The 19,761-nt window shown below is 37.7% G+C and overlaps 1 protein-coding gene across 1 annotated transcript in view; it reads left to right on the top strand.

The window, feature by feature from the left end:
• The window catches only part of ADAMTS20 (ADAM metallopeptidase with thrombospondin type 1 motif 20), a 103,699-nt gene extending 87,325 nt beyond the window's left edge, over positions 1-16,374 (top strand). The window contains exons 29-39 of the mRNA XM_075704757.1: positions 4,315-4,482; positions 5,765-5,938; positions 8,893-9,063; positions 9,702-9,902; positions 10,044-10,173; positions 10,331-10,425; positions 10,524-10,618; positions 11,017-11,150; positions 11,994-12,085; positions 15,519-15,623; positions 16,285-16,374. Of these exons, the coding sequence (XP_075560872.1) occupies positions 4,315-4,482; positions 5,765-5,938; positions 8,893-9,063; positions 9,702-9,902; positions 10,044-10,173; positions 10,331-10,425; positions 10,524-10,618; positions 11,017-11,150; positions 11,994-12,085; positions 15,519-15,623; positions 16,285-16,374 (1,455 nt within the window). The remainder of the gene's footprint in view (positions 1-4,314; positions 4,483-5,764; positions 5,939-8,892; positions 9,064-9,701; positions 9,903-10,043; positions 10,174-10,330; positions 10,426-10,523; positions 10,619-11,016; positions 11,151-11,993; positions 12,086-15,518; positions 15,624-16,284) is intronic.
• The last annotated feature ends 3,387 nt before the right edge of the window (positions 16,375-19,761 follow it).

Here is a 19,761-nt window from a genome sequence, read left to right as displayed (position 1 = left end):
AATTAGACTGTTCAGCACCAAAGGAACTTTTTAAGGTCTTTGACTGTGGCTCAGGGCGGCCTAGGTGCTTCTGTAACTGATATGTGTGCAAGACTTTAAGAATAACAATCCTGGAATTAGTTGCCTCAATTTTATCAAGATCCTACTGAAATTGTAAAGGGTCCGATCCTTAGAGATATTTAAGTTTCTCTTCCTCACGCTGATGTTAGTGGGAGATGCTCACTCCAGCAGATATAAGAATCTGGCCCTGTGCAACAGCACTGAAGCGGGCAGGAGCTGCTCCACGCAATTCCAGGAGACGCAGTACTCCAGGCACCAGATTCAAGCAAAGCTGCTTGGAAGCACTTCTTAGTTTAGCAATTGACTTGTTTTTAAGTTTGGGCAATCATATTTAAGCAGAGGTTTACAGCAGCTTAATGTCCGGGGTCTTTTTAGCTTTTAAAAGTATCAGGATCTTTCATTCCTTCAGTGAAACAACAAACACATGTTAACCTAATGAATTAAACGTCAGTGTTCTTTCGTGACTTAAGTAAAAAAAAAAAAAAAGCCCACAGAAGAACAACAACAAAAAAACCCCCAACAACTTTAAAAGCTCATATGTTCAAACATGTAATATTAGGGTACAAGTGAATTACCTCTTGCACAATGAAGTTTCTTTTTTCAGTGTAAGATCTATTCAACAGAGGTTTGGATGCATGGAAACACAGGATCAGATCTATAACTTGATGAATATGTGAAAGAATAAGATAGCAAATCTACATACAAAAATGCTGTCTCTGTATTTCTGGAAAACTTAGACTTTGTAAGGTTTTAATGCATTTAAGAGTTTTCAACATAATCCCAACCTGTTGAACGTGTCTTTTTAAGTTGTTAATGATAACATTAAATGAACATGGAGTGAAAAAACTCTGTGGAAAAAGTTATTTAAATGTGGATATTTTCTTGGTATGAGTTGGCAACATTCTGTAACTCATTGTCTCTTACAGCAAGGAAAAAAAAAAAAAACCAAACACCCCAGCCAGATGACTTATCCAAAGTTACATTACTGGAAAGTTAAATTATATTCCTTATAATTAAATGAATTTTTTAAAATACAAAAATATTTTTTAAATAATTGAAAATAATTTCTACCTACAGATTTTAAGTATCTTTCATTCATGTTTCTATATTTAACATTAAGATAACAATAAGTTCCAGCTAGCTAGAATCATCAAAACCAGTATTTGAGTGAAAGAAAGTTTAAGTGATATTTGAAATAAGTGTTCATAAAGCCTCTGTTATTCTTAACATCCAAACTGGTATTTTGCTTTCTGAACTCCCTTTTCAGCTTCCCATCTAATATGATTGAAAACAAATGTGGATTCTCTTAATTCTTGTGTAATTGTACTCCAATTACAAAACTCAGTAGAACATCTTTATGAAAGAGAACTGCAAATAATCTCGTTATACAAGCAGTGCTCTGTAATGACTAAAAATATCTTATAATAAGCTAGCTTAACAGACAAATCTTCCATTTCTTTCTTTAGAAGAAAGAATAGCACAAATTATAAAGACTAAATTAGGCCATTTAAATATGAGAGATGTAACTCAGTTGAGTTTGGACCAATGAAGAGGGAAAAAAAAGACCCAAATAACAAAAACACCCCCAAACCCAATTCTAACCTCTGTAGAAGTAAACATATAATGTTGTATCTAGTGGGTAGAGATATTATTGGAAGGTCTTCAGAAAACTGAGATGCAGGATAAGAGATTTCTTTGAATCTTCTATTGCTGTTATCAACCATTAGCCCTGTACAATAAATCTCATTTTTTTTGAATAAAAGATATCTGCATGAGCTGTATAAACAAATATGACATATGCTGAAAAGTGTTGTCTTAATACTTAATGTTGAGGACAATGAGAAATTAAAGAATGAGAATATTCTATGCTGTGGTAGCCTCACCTCCTCAAGTAGAGACTTCTTAGGACACCTTCTTTGGTTGCAGTTCTTGGTCTGGAATGCCGTCCCCACAAGGACTAGAAGGGCTCTGTCTGATGGCTCTCCAGAGCCTAATTTGTGCTTCACAGGGGAAGGTCACTGAGGAAGGAGGGGCGTGTGGTGTTCTTCCTAACACATCGTAGGAAGAGGTTAAGTAACTCTGTGCTGCACTTCACTTACATACTACTGAAGAATAAAAAGGAAGAATCTTCAGAGTTTAGGGGTCCTTTATGTCTACATTTTATGATTGAAATTCCTGGAAAAAAGCTTTAAGGGAGAGTAGAATAAATTATCAAGATAATATCAGTACTTTAGTTTTCATGCATACATGTTATCTTGCCTGCTTTGATAATTAAATCCTCTGAATTCAGAGCTGAGTTTTCTGAAAGGATTTTATAATGATATGGTTTGTAGAGTTTTAAGTTTTCTGACCTACATTATTCATAGATAAAAGTTTCAGGTAATTTTTGTTATCTTCTTATCTTAAAGTAGTTTCTAAATTAATGAAATGTAAGTTCTAAAACTGCATGAACAGTATTTTAAAATGATAAACTGAAAGCTTTTGCTGAGAAGCAAAATGATTTAATTTAGAAACAAACATTCTTATTTACTGGAATTGTACAGCAGACATGTAAAAGGCAAGTTGTGGCCAAATCAGTAGTCTTATCTTTTTGCAAATATAATTATAGTTGCATAAGAGAAACATGCTATCCCTTGTATTGTGTGATAAATTTTAAACACATTGGCAGTTTCAGTTAAACCTTTAAGATTACACATATAAATGTTTAAGGACACATAGGAATCCCTGTGGTATTGAGGACAAGAGAATCAGCTGAGATTCTGTTTAACGAAGTATAGTTACTGTTATTGTGAAAAATGTTTCTTACCTAGCAGGTTAATTTATTATAGTCGCTTGTTCTATATTTTCAAAACTTTTCTCCAGCTGTTTTTCTCAAGCAAATATTTGCTAGTTTTTGTACTGAAAGCTGTATGATCTGAACTTCATTTCCTGAAAATAGAAGATATATTTATTTAAAAGTACTTGGTTAAGTTAGCATGTAAGTCTAGTGACATAGATGACAATGTAACATAAAAGGAAGAGAAATATCTTTGGTGCTTTTGAAGAAAGTCTATATTTAAATTCTTTTTTCCACATCCACACAAAAATTAAATTTTTGTTAGAATATTACTTTTCTACCTGACTCTATAGGAAAGGTTTGTCCAAGTGTAAAATACAGTATGGACGAAATCCTAGAACAAATTAAGCATGTTCTCTTTCCAGACAGAAAAGGAATTGTCTCCACTGATCAAAACTTTTTGATAGGATGATGTAAAATAGGAAGATTAATTACAAGATTTTTTTTTAAAAAAAAGTCTTAAGTCCTTACATTCACAATGCTCATGGTCCAAGATAAGTCAGCTGAGTAGCCACCTAATTTGGAAGCGCTTCAGATGTTCCTTGTTTGACTGAAAGTTCCCTAGGACCTGCAGCTCTGCTCTACGGGTCAATAGGACAGGCCTGACTTGAAGAATTAAATTCAAACCTCATTAAAGTCTCACAGCAGTCCAGCAATTTGGCAGAGGAATGGCCCTTTCTCCAGAAGAGACCAATCTGTCAGCCATGCTCTAACCATAGCTAGGGTGTACTGCCAGGGTGGGTTTCACAAAATGTGCCTGCAGCCCCCTTGGTTTTACACTGGAAGGAGGGAGGCCCTAGATCCATTCGGTAAATTGTAGCAGCTTTCTGGAAGACACAGAATACCAGGGCAGCAGGGCAAGGCCATGCCTGCAAGGACTGCACCGTAAACCTATAGTGTCTACGTTATACCTCTTCTCTTGCCTCTTTGTCACATATGGCAAGGTACCCAAAGCTCATGGAAGGGAGGTGCCAGAGCAAACATGACTTCGTAGCCTAATAGCTGGAAAGATGCATACCCACGATTTTGCATTTTCCTTTCTTTAACGCTTATGCTAACCATCATGCTTACATGAAAATAGCAATGTATGTAGTGGAAAGAGAAGGCTGCTAGAGCATGTTCTCGTGAGATCGTAATATCAAGCTGTCTCCTGCATGGATACAGATGGCTGAGCTCAGGTATTTGTCAATGACGACATCAATGAATGAACAAGACCTGAGAGATGTTTGGCATCTGATCAGTAACACTCAGTAAGAGAGCGCTTACATGGAAATTTCAGATGTGTAGAGTAGATGTTGTGTCATAATACAGAAACTTATTCCAATAATCATAGAGTCCATTTTGGGTGAGGCCACAGCTTCTTCTGGTTTTCTTATTACTTTGAGATTTTTAGTAATGAAATACACTTCTCTTTTCAGTGTTCTGTTTCCTGTGGAAAAGGTTTGAAGTTTCGTGATGTGCATTGTTTTAATAGCTTCCAAGCTAAAATAGAAGAAGGAAACTGCAGACATTTGAAAAAACCACGGACATACAAAATATGTAGAGCTGGAAGATGTCCTGCTTGGAAGGCCAGCAGATGGAAAGAGGTATGTAAAATCTGCTATAATTATGTTCTCTATGAGAGTACAAGACAAGATTGTATTCATGACACACTGCTTCAATGGAAATAATTGTCAGGAAGGTTTTTTTGTATGCACATTGCAATGAAATCTACAAATTAGCAAGTAGTTCATTACATTTTCTTTTAATTACTTTTAAAAGAAAGAGAAAGTAAATACTTTCAGTTTTCACAGATATTTGGTAATCTGAACCTTGGACTGGCTAGGTACTTAGGACTTTCCTCAACTTACCTTTTAAATTAAAAATAACAGTAAATTTAGTAAATTTTTAAAGTTTACTTCTTACCTTCAGTGATGAATTACATAGTACAACTGTAATTGCTATCACAGTCTGAATATTGAAGTGAAGCCAGGTTTGTGGGGGAAGGACAAGAAAAAGAGCTGGTGGGCACAAATACCAGCATTTTCCCTGGTTTGGTCTTGTAAAAGATCTCTCACCTTGTTGTGAAATTGTGTGTAACTGAGCACATGGCAGTATTTTACATTTCACTCACTCTTTCAAAATATAATTCCTCACAGTGATAAAGATACGTTACCACTCTCCACAATTTGGCCACACTTGATAGAGCAATATCTACTTTATGATCAGGCTTGAGTCTTTAGGTAGGCTTTGGGGACCTAATCATGCTTCTGACTGAGGTGGAAGGAAGTAAGCCTTAGTGTTGTAGTGAAATACCTTTGGCCAGGAAGGAGGAAAAGAGGTATGTGGCAGGAAGGATTTGAACCTTCTTAAGCTCCCCAGGATTTAAAATCCTTAGCACTACATGCAAAAGAAAGAGAAATAGCCTCAAAATACTGCACCATTTGCAAAATTTTTCTAACCTGAAATACTGAAATTATTTTTCTTTCATTTTAATATTTGCATTTTAAACCAACAGACAAGACTGTCAGTCTCTAAAAAAGGAATTATGTAAACTCAGAACTTAAACTGTTTGATCTTGCAAAAATGTAAACTTTTGCTTTGTGTATGTCTGTAGTGATTGTTCCTACTGTGAATTAAGATAAATAGAAAGATCAGTCTAGGTAACTCGGATGCATGCATTTTTCCTTATTTCTTACAAATTTTGATTTTAATTGTAGTTTTACATTTTCAACATAAATTTCTTCAGATACAATGAAACAGTAGTATGGTGGGGGCTGTGAAGTATATTTTAAATCGTATCCAAAGAACTTGTAATAATGGCAACTGTACCCCCTTCTGGGGACTGTCTCATTTGACACTGACATAACTAATTTTGATCAATTTTAGTGTTCTGTATCCTGTGGAGTGGGGATTCAGCAAAGGGATATCTCCTGCCAGCTGAAAGGCCAGGCTCAAGGGAGTGAAGCAATGTGTAATCGTGATACTCGGCCTGCTAGCAAGAGGCATTGCTGGCTGCCTGCCTGCGTGCAGTACCAGTGGTTGGCAGATGAATGGGAAGATGTAAGTAAGGCTTTCAACTTGTATGAATTAATGGAGCGATGTCATAAGTTTTCTTTTTTTTTTCCCCCACATATTTTTCTTTTTTTTCCCCCCACATATTTTTCTTTTTTTTCCCCCCACATATTTGGATACATTTGTAATAGTTGTTATGTTGCAGAATAACAAATGACCATACTGGATATTTTGAAAGTCAAGCTTGTAAAACTAAAAAGAGTGACAAAAAATGTCAAACGCTTTGCTTACTCTCTTACACAGGATTTGCTTGTCTACTGTTGTAGACAAAAGCTCTGGTGGAGCTCTGAGTAGGTCCCTGTTGATAGAACTGTGTCATTTGAATATAAGGTTCTTTATGTAGTGTATAAAATGTTTAATAAAACCTCATTATGAAATATCATTTAAAAAAACCACTTTTTAAGAACAGAAATACAAATGAAATGTCAGCTGGAAGCAAAAATCTCGGAGGTAAAACCTTTGGATAACAGTGTTTTCAAGAAGATCTGTATGGAAGACTTATGAGTAAAGTTAAGAAGCAAAATAAAACTCAGCATTCTCCTACCAAATATGAAGCAAGATAAGAAAATAAAACTCAACATTGACCTACCAAACATGCATTTTCATATTTAAGAAAATCTAAAGATACCTTCAGGAGAGAGCTGTCATTTTAAAAGATGTGATGACTATTTTCTACATGCTAAAAATTTAATAACTTTTGTATCCATGTATGCAAACATACAACATATATAAAGAGAGGGAGAGAGAAAACCAAAAATTATGTAGAAGACCTGAAATGGTGTACAGAAGAGCCTATCTCCTACTGTAACATTAAACAAAAACCCCGTTTGTGCGGTTGTGGCATCTTAATAATCTGCACTGTTAAAATTCCTGAGGCAAACCCCCTGAAACTTTGAATACAAAGACTCAAAATTCTCAGGGACACAATGCTGTAGAAGTGACTACTGTTAGTATCTAAATCATTTTTTGGTGCTTTGCAAAACCTGGATTATATTCATGCAGTTTGAACATATATATTCCTCTGTTAAGCTATATTGAGGGAAAGCTGGCAGTGTATGTTTCTTCCAAGTGTTCTCTCCTCATATGAAGCTGTTAAAAACAGGAATTAGAGGAATTGGCTCAGAATATCCTTTTAGCACAAATATACACTTTCAGAGAATAAGTGTGAATTTTCCTTTCCCATCAAACATTTGTATATTCCAGCTGCATACTTGGAGCTCTCCACCGCAAATGCATTGTGTTTCACTACATCTTCCGGCTAGTTTATAACTTCTTCCACACGGATATTGCTGTTTGCTTGAAATTCCTGTGTTCAGTTCCCTTCTCTCACCAGATTGATATATAGCCTTGTACATCTAGTATTAATAGTAGTTCAAGCGTTTATCCATCTGTATTCCACTCCTGGTGCAGTACGTTCTCCACCAAACTCACAATGTTTTGCCCAGCTGTCTCAGCTCTGAGTGCTCATGTGTCATTTCTTCACCTCACGAGTCACAGCACAGCAGAAAAATGTCCAGATCTACCATTGCTCCAGCTGGGAGGCTGGCTGATAGCAACATTCTCCTACCAAATACGCATTTTCATACTAAAGAGAAGAATGTCTACAAGAGTAATGTATAAAGCATAACGAAAAGGATTCTTCTGCCTGTCCCCGTTATCTCACGACTGGTTATTCCTTATGTGCCTAATATTCTGAGCTGCTCCATGCCATTAAAAGATCAGGTGTTTCTGTAAGCCAACTGTATCCATACTCTGTCCCCTGATACAAGTCCATAGCAAGGAAGTTACCAAGAGAACGGAGCCAGGCTCTCCACAGTGTTGCATGGTGGGAAGGCAAGAGGCTATGGGAGTAAGGTGAAGCCAGAGAGGTTCAATCTGGATATTATGAAAAACTGTTTCTCCATGAGGACAATTCAGGCAGTTGAATGGGCTGCCCGGGGAATTTGTACAGTCTCCATCCTTTTGAGATTTTCAAGACCTGACTTGATGAAGTTATAGGTTTCCTCTAGCAGAGCTGTTTTATCATACAGCATCTGGTTTTTGCACTTCAAGTTGCCTCTTTGAGTCAATAATCATAAAATTTGAACAATAGTCTTGATCTGCATATCAGACCTTGATGAGTCTTCTAATTGACTGTTGTTGGGTCCAAATTAGTATTAAGTCAGGTTCAAGTCTGACTGTAGTGGGTGGTGTTATTGATTATTGCCTCTGCTGAGACTGGAGTTTGTGTATTTGAGCCTTCCTCCTTCAGCACAGCAAATTCAAACAAGTTAGTTTAAGTACCCGTAGCTGGGGACGTGCTGTTGACGTATATTACTTAGCCTGTACCTCCACTTTTCTGGATTCTGGTAGCAGCAAGTGTCTTACCCTGTCCTGGCAGAACTGCGATGACTTTCCATCCCACCAACTTGCCACGAGGGGAGGTCTGAGGACACCGAGGGCAAAGGCACAGGTTCAACAGACACTGCTGCCCAAAGCTGCCACTGGCTTCTTTAATAAGCAGTTTTGTTTTCTTTTGTTTTATCAGTATAATATCACATACATACTTCCAGGCATTCTTTTTGTTTTGTTTTGAAGACCAACTTAATTCTTTCGTATTTCACTTAAATCCTTTTTTGGCTTGTTCCTTTTCATACAGAAGAGCTTTTTCACCCAACCTATCATCTTGGCCTGACATTTTCATTTTCTCCTCAGTCTCACCCAGCAGTTCGGGTGTCATGTCATTATACACAATAGGCTTTTAAGCTGAGTGGAGGTACCCAAACTTTGAAAACAAAGTAAAGGGTTTTGATTCAGTGAGTAATTCAGTCTGACACTGATAACAGATGCCATAAAAGTTGTTGCTGTCTGGATTTTACTGGTGTGTGGCAATTGGCAAATGACTTTGTTCTGTAAACGGCTAGTTTAAGTACAAAAACTGTGATATTTTTCCTCACACTCAGTGCTCGACATCATACAGAAGAAAGGAGATATACCGGAAGGTTAAGTGTGTGGATGAAAACCAGCTCCAAGTAGATGAAAGCTTTTGTGATCCTGCCACAAAGCCTCCATCAACCAAAAACTGCAGGATAGCTCCCTCTAAATACGTTGTGCTTACAGGAGAACTATCACAGGTCAGCTAATCCTACTGCTCACACATGTTTTCTATAACTTTACATTTAAGAATGTTATATTGCTGTAGTGTGCGGAGAAAAAAAAAAAACAAAAAAGGTATATTTTCATCTGAACATGGGTGACTAAACTTTCTCCACATTGAACCTTCCAATCAGCCATGATTTATTGTAGTGACTGTTATCAGTCTTCTGGTAGCCCCCACCCCCCAGGACCTATGAACACCAGCTAGAGCGCAGCTGCCCCTACCACAGGATTCCTTTGCTGGTTCCCAGGAAACTCTCTTGCAAGCTGATCTCACTGAAGTAAACAAAAATCTTTTCCTTGATTTCAGTGAAGTGATGGATCAGTGCCTTGTTTCCCTTGCACACCTGCACTACCTACCGGTGCATGTCTGCGTGTGCACCGCAGCTGAAAGGGAGCTGCTCTGGAACCTCTGTGAGCTCTGAGAAAAGGGCAGCATGCGTAGCTATCGTAGACCTTCGCTTCTGCACACTGATGTACCAGCCCCGAGGTGGCACGCATGGGATTGCAGGCTTTTGCCAAAGCGAGGATCAGAGCTGGCTTATCTGTAATTACAATGCTGCGGAAAGGTTCAGTTTCATAGAAATAATGCCTGTGCTTGGGGATTTCATTTCAGTGCTCAGCCAGTTGTGGGTTTGGTTACCGGCAGAGGATCGCGTACTGTGTTGGAGTCCATTCTGTTCAAAATCAGCACGCCGATGGCCTTCGAACTGTAGCGTACCGAGAATGCCCAGTAGAGCCATCCCCATACATTTATAAATGTAATATCAAAGGATGTTCACAAGCAGCTACCTGGAGAGTGGGAAAGTGGACCAAGGCGAGTACAGATGCGCAAACTCATTTTTGATAGCTGCCTCAAACGCAAATGAGTACCAAGACTAATTTGCTGACATTATTTAATTAATTATTAATTATTTACTACCTTCTAAACTAACTCTTGATGGCTCTCCATGTCTAGTGCTCAGTGTCTTGCGGAGCGGGGGTAAAGGAGAGAGCTGTAGAATGTATGACTGAAAATGGCTTATCCAGTGACTTGTGCCTGCCACGTTTAAAACCAGATGCCAGAAAGATCTGCCATGAGGAAGAATGTAAGTGATAGCTGCAATTTTCAGCTAAACTTCATGTTTTCCCAGGTTATTTATATAAAAGCTATAAATTTATTTGGAGCACAATTATGCAAAAGTAAGTCCTAAAACTAAGCTGTATTTGTGAAATATTAATATGATTTAATCATTCATTTTGAAGGTGAAATTTTTACCACCTGCAAAGATATCCAGATTAAAAAAGGGATTAGAAAGGATGGTGAATACCTACTTAACATTAAGGGAAGGATGATAAAGGTACTCTTAATATTTATGAGTTTTTATGAGCACATATTTTTATGAAATAATATTTCTCTAATAAAGATTTTGCTAAAGGGTTGTCTTTTCTCTTGCAGATTTATTGCTCAGGCATGCACTTAGACAATCCCAAAGAATATTTGACATTGGTAAAAGGTGAAACAGACAACTTTTCTGAAGTATATGGATTCAGGTACAAAAGTGGGTTTGTAACTTTATGAAGTGCACTTATTTCTTCCAAAATAAAAGAATAAAATAATACTTACTGTTGTGAGAACAGATGAGTAGAAATTTTTTCTCATTGATTTTCTGTTTTGAATATACAGGTACATGAACACAGAAATGCAGAAATATGGATACTTCCAGGCTGAAATTGTGTTAATTGCACTAAATGATTATAAAAATTTTCTATCTTGAATTTAGTAGATATGGTGTATAAATTAGTGTTTCAGTTGAGCCAAGATAAATAGCTGAGCTTCTTGTTCAGTATTGAATATTTTTTGTGCAGCAAAGTGCAATGCAATTATTTTTCATTATGATGCTGTTATGGAAAAATGCCAAAAGGAAAACTAAACCTTTGCTATTCTCTAGGCTGCAGAATCCATATGAATGTCCTTTTAATGGAAGCAGAAGGCAAGACTGTGCCTGTCGAAATGATTACCTTGCAGCTGGTTTCACGGTTTTTAGCAAAATAAGATTTGATGTAGCCTCCATGCAAGTCAAAAGTAAGCATTTTGGTAGTTTTAGCCAATGTGAACATTCTGTTGAAATTGCACTGGTCGTGGTTATGAAATTATCATTTGACCTAATTATAGATCCAATTATGCCATTTTTGGACAAACAAAATTCTTATTTCCTTTGGGAATTCAGTGGGAATTTAAAGAAAAAAAAAATGGAGAAACCACCACTACTTCCGTTGTTAGCTTGTCCCAAGTGGTCAAGTGGCACGAATCTTGCAGATTTGTATTTTACATGTGAACTAGCATCAGTGTCTAAGGTTTTGTTCCCATTATTCCGTTTCCTTTTAGTCCCTGGCATATTTTTCTAGATGAAGTCTTCCTATTCAAGGTCAGGTTGGACGGGGCTCTGAGCAACCTGATCTGGTTAAAGCTGTCCCTGCTCGCTGCAGGGGGGTTGGGCTAGATGACCTCTAAAGGTCCCTTCCAACCCAAAGCATTCTACAATTCTATGATTCTATGCTGTAGATAGTCCCGTCTCAGACCTTGATAGACATACTAAATGGATGGGGAATCTTGCAGCACATTCAATCCCCTGCCTGAAGGTGGCAAGGTGGCCCATAACCAGCTCGCTTGGAGCTACATCCAAGTGCACATCTATTCTCTTCTTAACCCCCTCCTATCTCAGAAAGGAAACTGGGCTTATAGGTTGGTTTGATATCACATTAACCAAAATGGACTACCACCCCCCCCAACCCCCCCAAATAAACAACAAACAAAAAAAACCCCGCCCAAAACGAACCAAGAAACTCCCATGGTAATGCCTTTTCACGCTGTTTTCATCTGACCTAATGCAGCAGTTTCAGTGTTGAGTAATTTTCTGTTTTCTAGCCACAGATTTTCTTTTTGCTCAGACTATACTTGGGAGGGCGGTTCCATTTGCTACAGCTGGAGATTGCTACAGTGCTGCCAGATGTCCACAGGTATTTATGATTTCTTATCCCCTTGAAATGTGCATGTAAGAGAAAAAAAAAAAAATCTGTGTGACTGGTTATCGTGGTTTAGCCCCAGCCAGCAACTAAGCACCATGCAGCCACTTGCTTGCTCCCCCTACCCCGATGGGATGGGGGAGAGAATTGGAGGAGTAAGAGTGAGAAACACGCCTGGGTTGAGATAAGAACAGTTTAATAATTGAAATAAAGTAAAATAGTAATGATAATAATAACAATATAATAATGATGGTAATAATAATAATATACAAAGCAAATGATGCACAATGCTATTGCTCACCACCCGCCGACCGATACCCAGACAGTTCCCGAGCAGCGATCGCTGCTCCCTGGCCAACCCCCTCCAGTTTCTATACTGAGCATGACGTCATATGGTATGGAATAGCCCTTTGGTCAGTTTGGATCAACTATTCTGGCTGTGCCCCTCCCAGTTTCTTGTGCACCTGGCAGAGCATGGGAAGCTGAAAAGTCCTTGACTAGCATAAGCAGTACTTAGCAACAGCTAAAACATCAGTGTGTTATCAGCATTCTTCTCCTACTAAACCCAAAACACAGCACTATGCCTGCTACTAGGAAGAAAATTAACTCTATCCCAGCCGAAACCAGGACACCAGTTTAGAACTGTAAGGTTCTAAAACAATCTCCTGTTCTGCCACCAGACTATGAAATTAATAAGTAGCTTTCTTCTTACTCCTTTCTCTCCTGTTCCACCATTATTTTTTTCCTGTTTCTCCCTCAAATTGTTTACTCCACACTTTCCCTCTAGGCTCCATGTATGTATAGTCAGCTTTCAACGTGTTTCATGTATTGCTCTCCCTCCCTCTGGATGTAATGTATCCTTTGTTTTCCCAGTCCCTTCTCAGTCTTTGTTCTCCTCTAGTGACTTTCTTTTTCCATAATCCTGCAGAATTTTTATCTTTTCTCTGCTGACTCTTCATATCTTTGAAGACTACCAGAGGAAATCAATCCTGTTTAGCAGTATAATTTAAAATTTATACATCCATTGGTGTGTCTACATTAGTGTTTTAATTTGAATTGGATGGTGCTTTTTAAGTGAATCTCTGTATTGTCACAGTTTACTGTTTGTTGGTTCACATCACAGAGCAATCTTGGAAGACATGAACAGGATGCCTTCTGGATAAAACTAAATCAAACAATGAGATCCAGAAGGGTCTTAATGCACTCCAACTGTTAATGAGGATCTAGTCTATGGGACTAGGTGAGAGTTAGTCCAAAGTAAAACCCCAGTCTGTGTACTGTAAACAGACATTGGGCTCTTGGGCCCAACATTTTCACTCTACAGATCTGCTCATACTGCAGTGTCCTTCTTGCTAATGCAGACGTAGCCCTAGTCTGAACTAGTCAACCTAGGCTGCGTTTGGAGTTCATTGGCAGAAATGAGATTTGCTAGAAAATGGTTCAGCTAATTGTACCCTATTAGACGCATTAGGATGAAGTCAACCATCCTCTGGAAGTGTGTATTTCTTTTCACTGATTATAAAGGGAGTTAAGATCGACTAGCTCAGACTTGCACGGAGGTGAATCCCTGTTGTCCATCTAACCTAGGTGCTTAAACTTAAGGCAGGCTATGTGGGCGGACGCATTCAAGGGCAGCTAGAGACAATTTATGTACCATATAGGTACAAATGAAGTACCTGAGTTAGGCAGACTTAACCCCTGACAAGAATACAGTTGGAGTTCATTACAGAACTGGGTATGTTCAACCTGCAAGCTCTCTGGGCTTAGTACAATACACATCTATTTGCCATCTGTAACTTCTGTTGGGAAGTCATTCTGCTTATGTGGTTTTATACTGATGCATTTCCGTCTATAAGATCTGCACTGAAACTCACATTTTTAATGCAGTAAGAATGCCTCAGTTCCTGTGCTCTCAGTCCTTGAAATCTGTTTCTGACCCTAAGTATGCTGCATGACATGACAGACAGCTGTTAAGCTGTCATTACAATTGCACATAGCACTTCTCATTTATTTTTGCAAAATGATATCACTCTGAGTAAAGTTACTTTGGGCCTGCTAGTTTTGGAATGCGTTCCACACCATTTGTATGAATTTCCTCCAGATGCTCTATTCATTAAATAGAAATCTTCCACTTTTTGGGCACTTGAAGAACAACCTACCCTATCCATGTTAGCTCATCCTGAGTATATGAGTGCTATCAACACAGCAACTTTACATAGCAGTGCTCTCAAAAAAAATCCGCCATACTAAAAAATATAAGACCAAATTTCTATGAAGGAATTTCAGTGAATCGCAAGAATAAAGGCTGAATGCTGTATTTTTATACATGCACACATACATATGTCCACGCAAATATTTATATATACACATAAAAAATATATCTGACTATGACAATATTAAGCAATAAGATACAGAAGCTACCATATGTAATAGAAATGTTATCTTTCCTAAAGCTTTGATCTCAGGACTTAGGGAATTTTAACTAGGTCTGAATACAGAAATTCAGGCCTTCAGTGAATTGTATGGAGGTGTGCAGGAGTTTTCTGATTGTAATGCTGCCTAAACTGCCATTAGGCTCTTTGTGGAGGTAGTACTTCCTTCCAACATATTGCACTTCTGTGTGAATGCAATTTAATAATTTTACGTACCCCAGTTTGTTTACCAAAGCGGTGGAGTTTGTTGCTTTTAATATATTTCTTATTCTCATATGAACTGACTGTGTTTTAAAGCTAGTTTTCAGAGTATTTATTTGCATAGGCAAATATTTTAGAATCAATAAGCTGTTTTGAATGGTTTGTATTGCAAAACATTCCACTTAGCCATAAATGTAATTATTTTAACCTCCACTTATGTTCATGTTCAATTATGTTGTTTGGTGTACTGAAAAAGAAATGGAAGATAAGATGATGATGCTTGAACAGTGTGCTTGCAAATATTTGAGAATTAGATAGCTAAGAAGTGATTAGTCTGTAATTTCCAGATAGCAGTAGGTCCATGTTATTTCCAAAAAGTTCAGGCACTTTAAGAAAAAAAGTCTTTCAAGAAATCCAGCCTCATTCTTGCATGTTACAAGTCCATACTTTTTGTAAATTAAAATTTAATATGTAGCAAGGAGGCTAAAATAATTTGAATTGTCTGATGCTAGCTGTGTATTCAGGCTCTGCAGACAGATGCTACAGATCAGCTGATGCAAGGTGCTACTTACTGCAGAATAACTTGCTCATGTGTCTATGTCCTGAGTGTCCAAAAAAAGTGTATAATGCAGTGTAACTAACCTGGGTTAAGTACACGCTTTTAAGTACTTGATGTCTAGATATACCCTAAGTGATATGTGCAGATATGCCAATGCCAAGTGTTTTAGTGTTTCAAACTCTGTTTATCCGCTCTGTATTTTACCTTTGTTTTGTTCCGTTTTGTTTTTTGTTAGGGACAGTTCAGCATTAATTTGGCTGGTACAGGTCTGAGATTGTCCAGTACAGTTAGGTGGATTGCTCAGGGCAACTATGCAACTGCTGATATACACAAATCCCACGTAAGTCAATGTTGTTTTCCTTTACCTGCTCTTACGGCTTGAAATATTATGCCCCCAGAAGTGCAAGTGATGACTCTCTAGTGAAAGCTAGTTGTGAATCAAAAATACTGCTCAAGGTCTCTGACTCATCTAAGTCTTCTTCCAGATGTAATGCAAAAACTATGTTTAATCACGCCACCCAGAATTTAATCCAGATCAACACTGCCTGCCTACCCTTCTCTTACTAATTTTAAGAGCCTATTGTTATATTAATCAGGTTTATTAAAAGTTTTGAAGATACATAATAATACTTTAAAAAAAAAAAAACCAACACAACACCCCAAAACCCCATTTTATTAAAGATACCCTGCTACAGAGGATCCTTACAGATTGCTTGCCTCTAACTTGATTTGTTTGAGAAACCAGAAGACCAGTTGCACAAGAATAGTGAGCATGCACAGTTTAAGACAACATTGGATGGTAAACCAGGAAAGAAGGTATACAGTGATTCTGATAAAGGAACTCTGTGCCCGTTTTGCTAAATTGATGTTGTCTCTTGATTTAGTATTTGTAGGTATGATTTGTTAAAAAGTCTACTGTGTGCAAACCTCAAGGAGCTTTTTGTATAACTGTGATTTCAATCCCTTTTCTTGACTGACTGTTCTCTTTCTCTAATTCCCAGGATGGTACTAAAATATATGGAAGATGCGGAGGATTTTGTGGAAAATGTATTCCTAACGCAATTATTGGTCTCCAACTTCAAATACAGTGAGAACTCTGATGTGGTAAGAGCATCAAAGCAGGGACATCTGCCATTTAGGTGCAAATTGTAGGTGCTGTGTATATATATTTTAATTCTTTCATCTCTGTAATGCTCACTACTAAGAGCTCCTGTTTTCTTCAGTGTTTATTCAGGGATGTATTATCTGTTTGTGGGCTAGCAAGTGCATAAATCCCAATCATAAACCTTCAGGTTTTAATGGAGAGGCATTAATTCAATGTACAGTATATATTAGCAAGTAAATTGCACTGAGGTTACTACCATGGGTAACACTCTAAATTATACCATAACTGTAATATTTTTCCTGCAACTAATCAGTGCAACTCTTTATGCAGTATTCAGTACATTTTATACTCTACTGGTTTTCTTGATCAACTGTATTAAAATATAGAAAGGAAAGAGTTATTGCTGTATAGAGAAGACAGGTAATAATTTCAAATACTTGCAATTTTGTGAAACCTTTTAGGAATTATCTGTCAACAACTTACAGCAGAAAAGTATATAACCAACATACTTGAGATAGTTTCTATAGATCTGTGTGTTCCTCTGTCAGTAAAAGCATTTTTCCCCATCCCTTTCATTATATTCTTTGTGGTGCTCAAATACTAGCAGTAATCCTGAGAAGTGTGGTTTAACCTCTGTAGTCTCTATAGCACATGTTAAACATCTAGGCTTAGTTTTACTGTGGTTACAGGAAAAGAAAATAAGAAAACAAATTGCTTGGAAATCTGATTTTAAATCCTTGCCTTTCATCCAAGTATACTGTAAAAGCAGTGTATTCTGTTTACCATAGCATCTTGTATGTGATTGTATGAATATGTATTTACTTAAACACTTTCCATATACACCTTACTTCTTGATACTGGCCAATGGCATATTAGTAAAGGCTGTAGTGTGTGTCCCTCATATTCCAATTCAACATAATTTTCAATAACCTTAGTGAAAACCCTGGGCAGAGGTAGCATGAAGCCCCACAATGGTTTTGGTGTCCATCTTTGACTCAGTTTAATTTTTCAGTGTTTGTAAATACAGTTCTAACATCTGCTAGTTAAAATTATCTCTTTCAGAAAAGTAAGTGTATGAAAGAATTACAAGATTTAAAAAACAATCTAGCTCTTTGATTTGTTGGTTTGTATTACTTTACAGTCCAGAACTGTAGAAATATATGCATATAAAGATGATGTGTTTCAGGGCCAACTCTCAGGTATTCAGAAGAAAAATTTCTACATGCGTAATAGCATACATTATGTACCAGATAACTATACATGCTTTTTCTAACGATATGCGTTCTGTAAACCAAATATGTTTTGCATGCCAGTACAATTGGTAGATCAAATGGCAGCTATATGTCATATTTTTACCCACAAAGAGTTAGCCATGAATTAGTAGTATGTATTAATTAAAAACAATACTGTACCACAGAAGTGTAAGCAGCTACTTTTTAGGTAACACATGTAGGTAATTATTTTGTGATCTCTGCATCAGAAATGTATTTTTGCACTATGTGCCTTATATTAGTTGTAAACATTAATAAGAATATGAAACATTATTTTCCTAGAAATGTTTACATTTATAATTAAAATCTTGTAATATATAAAATATTTATATAATAAATATGCTTGTGTGAATGGTACCAGAGTTCTTTTGGTTTTTTGGTTTTTGGTATTGAACACTTAGTACAAAATGTTCCAAAAACATTTCAACTTGCTTATGCACAGAATAACTACATTCTTAATACCTCTTCACAAGAATATACATAGACTTATACTGGAATAACTGCAACACAAGCAGTTATAGTCATAGGAATATTTCCCATGGAAGCAAATCCTGCTTCAGAGGTACAAACACCGTGTCTGTGTGCTCTTTGCAGTCGTCCCCCTGTGTTCACCTATGCCTTTCTTGGGGGGTTGCCTTCTAAATCATTCAGTGAAATAGTGTACAAATCTAAAATAATCTTCCTCCTCCTTGTGCTAAAGTTGGATCAATTCATTTATAACACGGTCCCTAAATGACTGCTTTGGCAGAAGGGGAACGGCAGTCTGCCTCCATCCCCAGGAGGATGAAACTCCAGTTAAGGGCTAGGAAGCACTCAGCTCTGCTGTCACAGAATCAATCTGAAAATCCACTACCCAACAAAATGACTTTTAACCCAACACAGAATGTTTTTATTGGCTAATAGTAGTGATTTTTGAGTAAAAATGTATTTTCTATAATTAGAGCAAACCCTGTGGCCCAACGTCAACTTTTCAAACAGCAAAACAGCACTATATTGCATTGTAGCTTTTTGCTTCTTTTCTTTCTTTTATCCTTGCTTAGGAGTTTCAGCCCTGGTGTAGGGAGAAAATACTCGTGTGTTCCGGCATTCTGTGAATTCCTTGTGTTAGGGTTTTAATTTTGTTGAGAAGAAGGGCTTAATCAATCACCCCATTTCAACTTACTAACTTTTCATCCTGAGGGCAATTTAAGGAAAACCTGAGCCTGATGATTGGCTCTGAGGACTTTGGAGATGTGATGATGCTGACAGATGATGCTGACATGTTAGAATGTCCACGCAATAAAATGAGAATCATGGGTTGAACTTGCAGTATTATGTTTCCATCTCCTTTAATTGGCATCGCTGTGGATTTCCATCGCACTGGGCAGCTGAGATGCATGCCAGATAGCGGGGTGCTTCATGAGAGTGCTGTGAGCTTCACCTCATGGGTCTGCACGTGCTAAGCTGCCCACGGCTGGTCACAGTCACACAGCTCTCCAGCTTTGGTCAACGGTTAGGAAATGAGGCTCTCAACTGTCCTGTCACTATTCCATACAGAAAAAAATAATAATTAAGGAATGGTAATAGTTGAAGTTGATTGTAACAATAGTCTGTCAGATGTCTTCTGGGACACTTTCAATGCCATCAATGATAGCATCAAATATTAGGTGACGCAACTGCACTTACTTGCTTGTGTGTATGCACACACACATATAGTGCTCATCTGAATATTGAATGCCGAAGATGGACTAGATGTAGAAAACCTTGTTGCTCACATTTATCTAACAAAATGTCACTCAGCATGCTATGAAATGCTGTACTGCCATGTGGCAGTGCCTGTGACATCTCTTGATGAAGGCATCATCTAGGTGTCTTTTACCTGCATTTCCCCTAAGGTGGTACTGGGGAGGTAGCAGAGGAGCTGGAAACCCTGGCTGTGGGTCCACTAACAGGTTTCCATCCTGGCTGAATTCATCCTGGTGTGGTCTGTTGTGCCACACAGCCTGGAAGTGTTCAAAAAACGGGTAGACGTGGCACTTGGGACATGGTTTAGTGGACATGGTGGTGTTGGGTTGATGGTTGGACTGATGATCTTAGAGATCCTTTCCAATCTTAATGATTCC

The sequence above is a fragment of the Pelecanus crispus genome, chromosome 1 (genome assembly GCF_030463565.1).
Source record: "Pelecanus crispus isolate bPelCri1 chromosome 1, bPelCri1.pri, whole genome shotgun sequence".
Taxonomy (NCBI): domain Eukaryota; kingdom Metazoa; phylum Chordata; class Aves; order Pelecaniformes; family Pelecanidae; genus Pelecanus; species Pelecanus crispus.
This window is presented reverse-complemented; position numbering and strand designations above follow the sequence as displayed.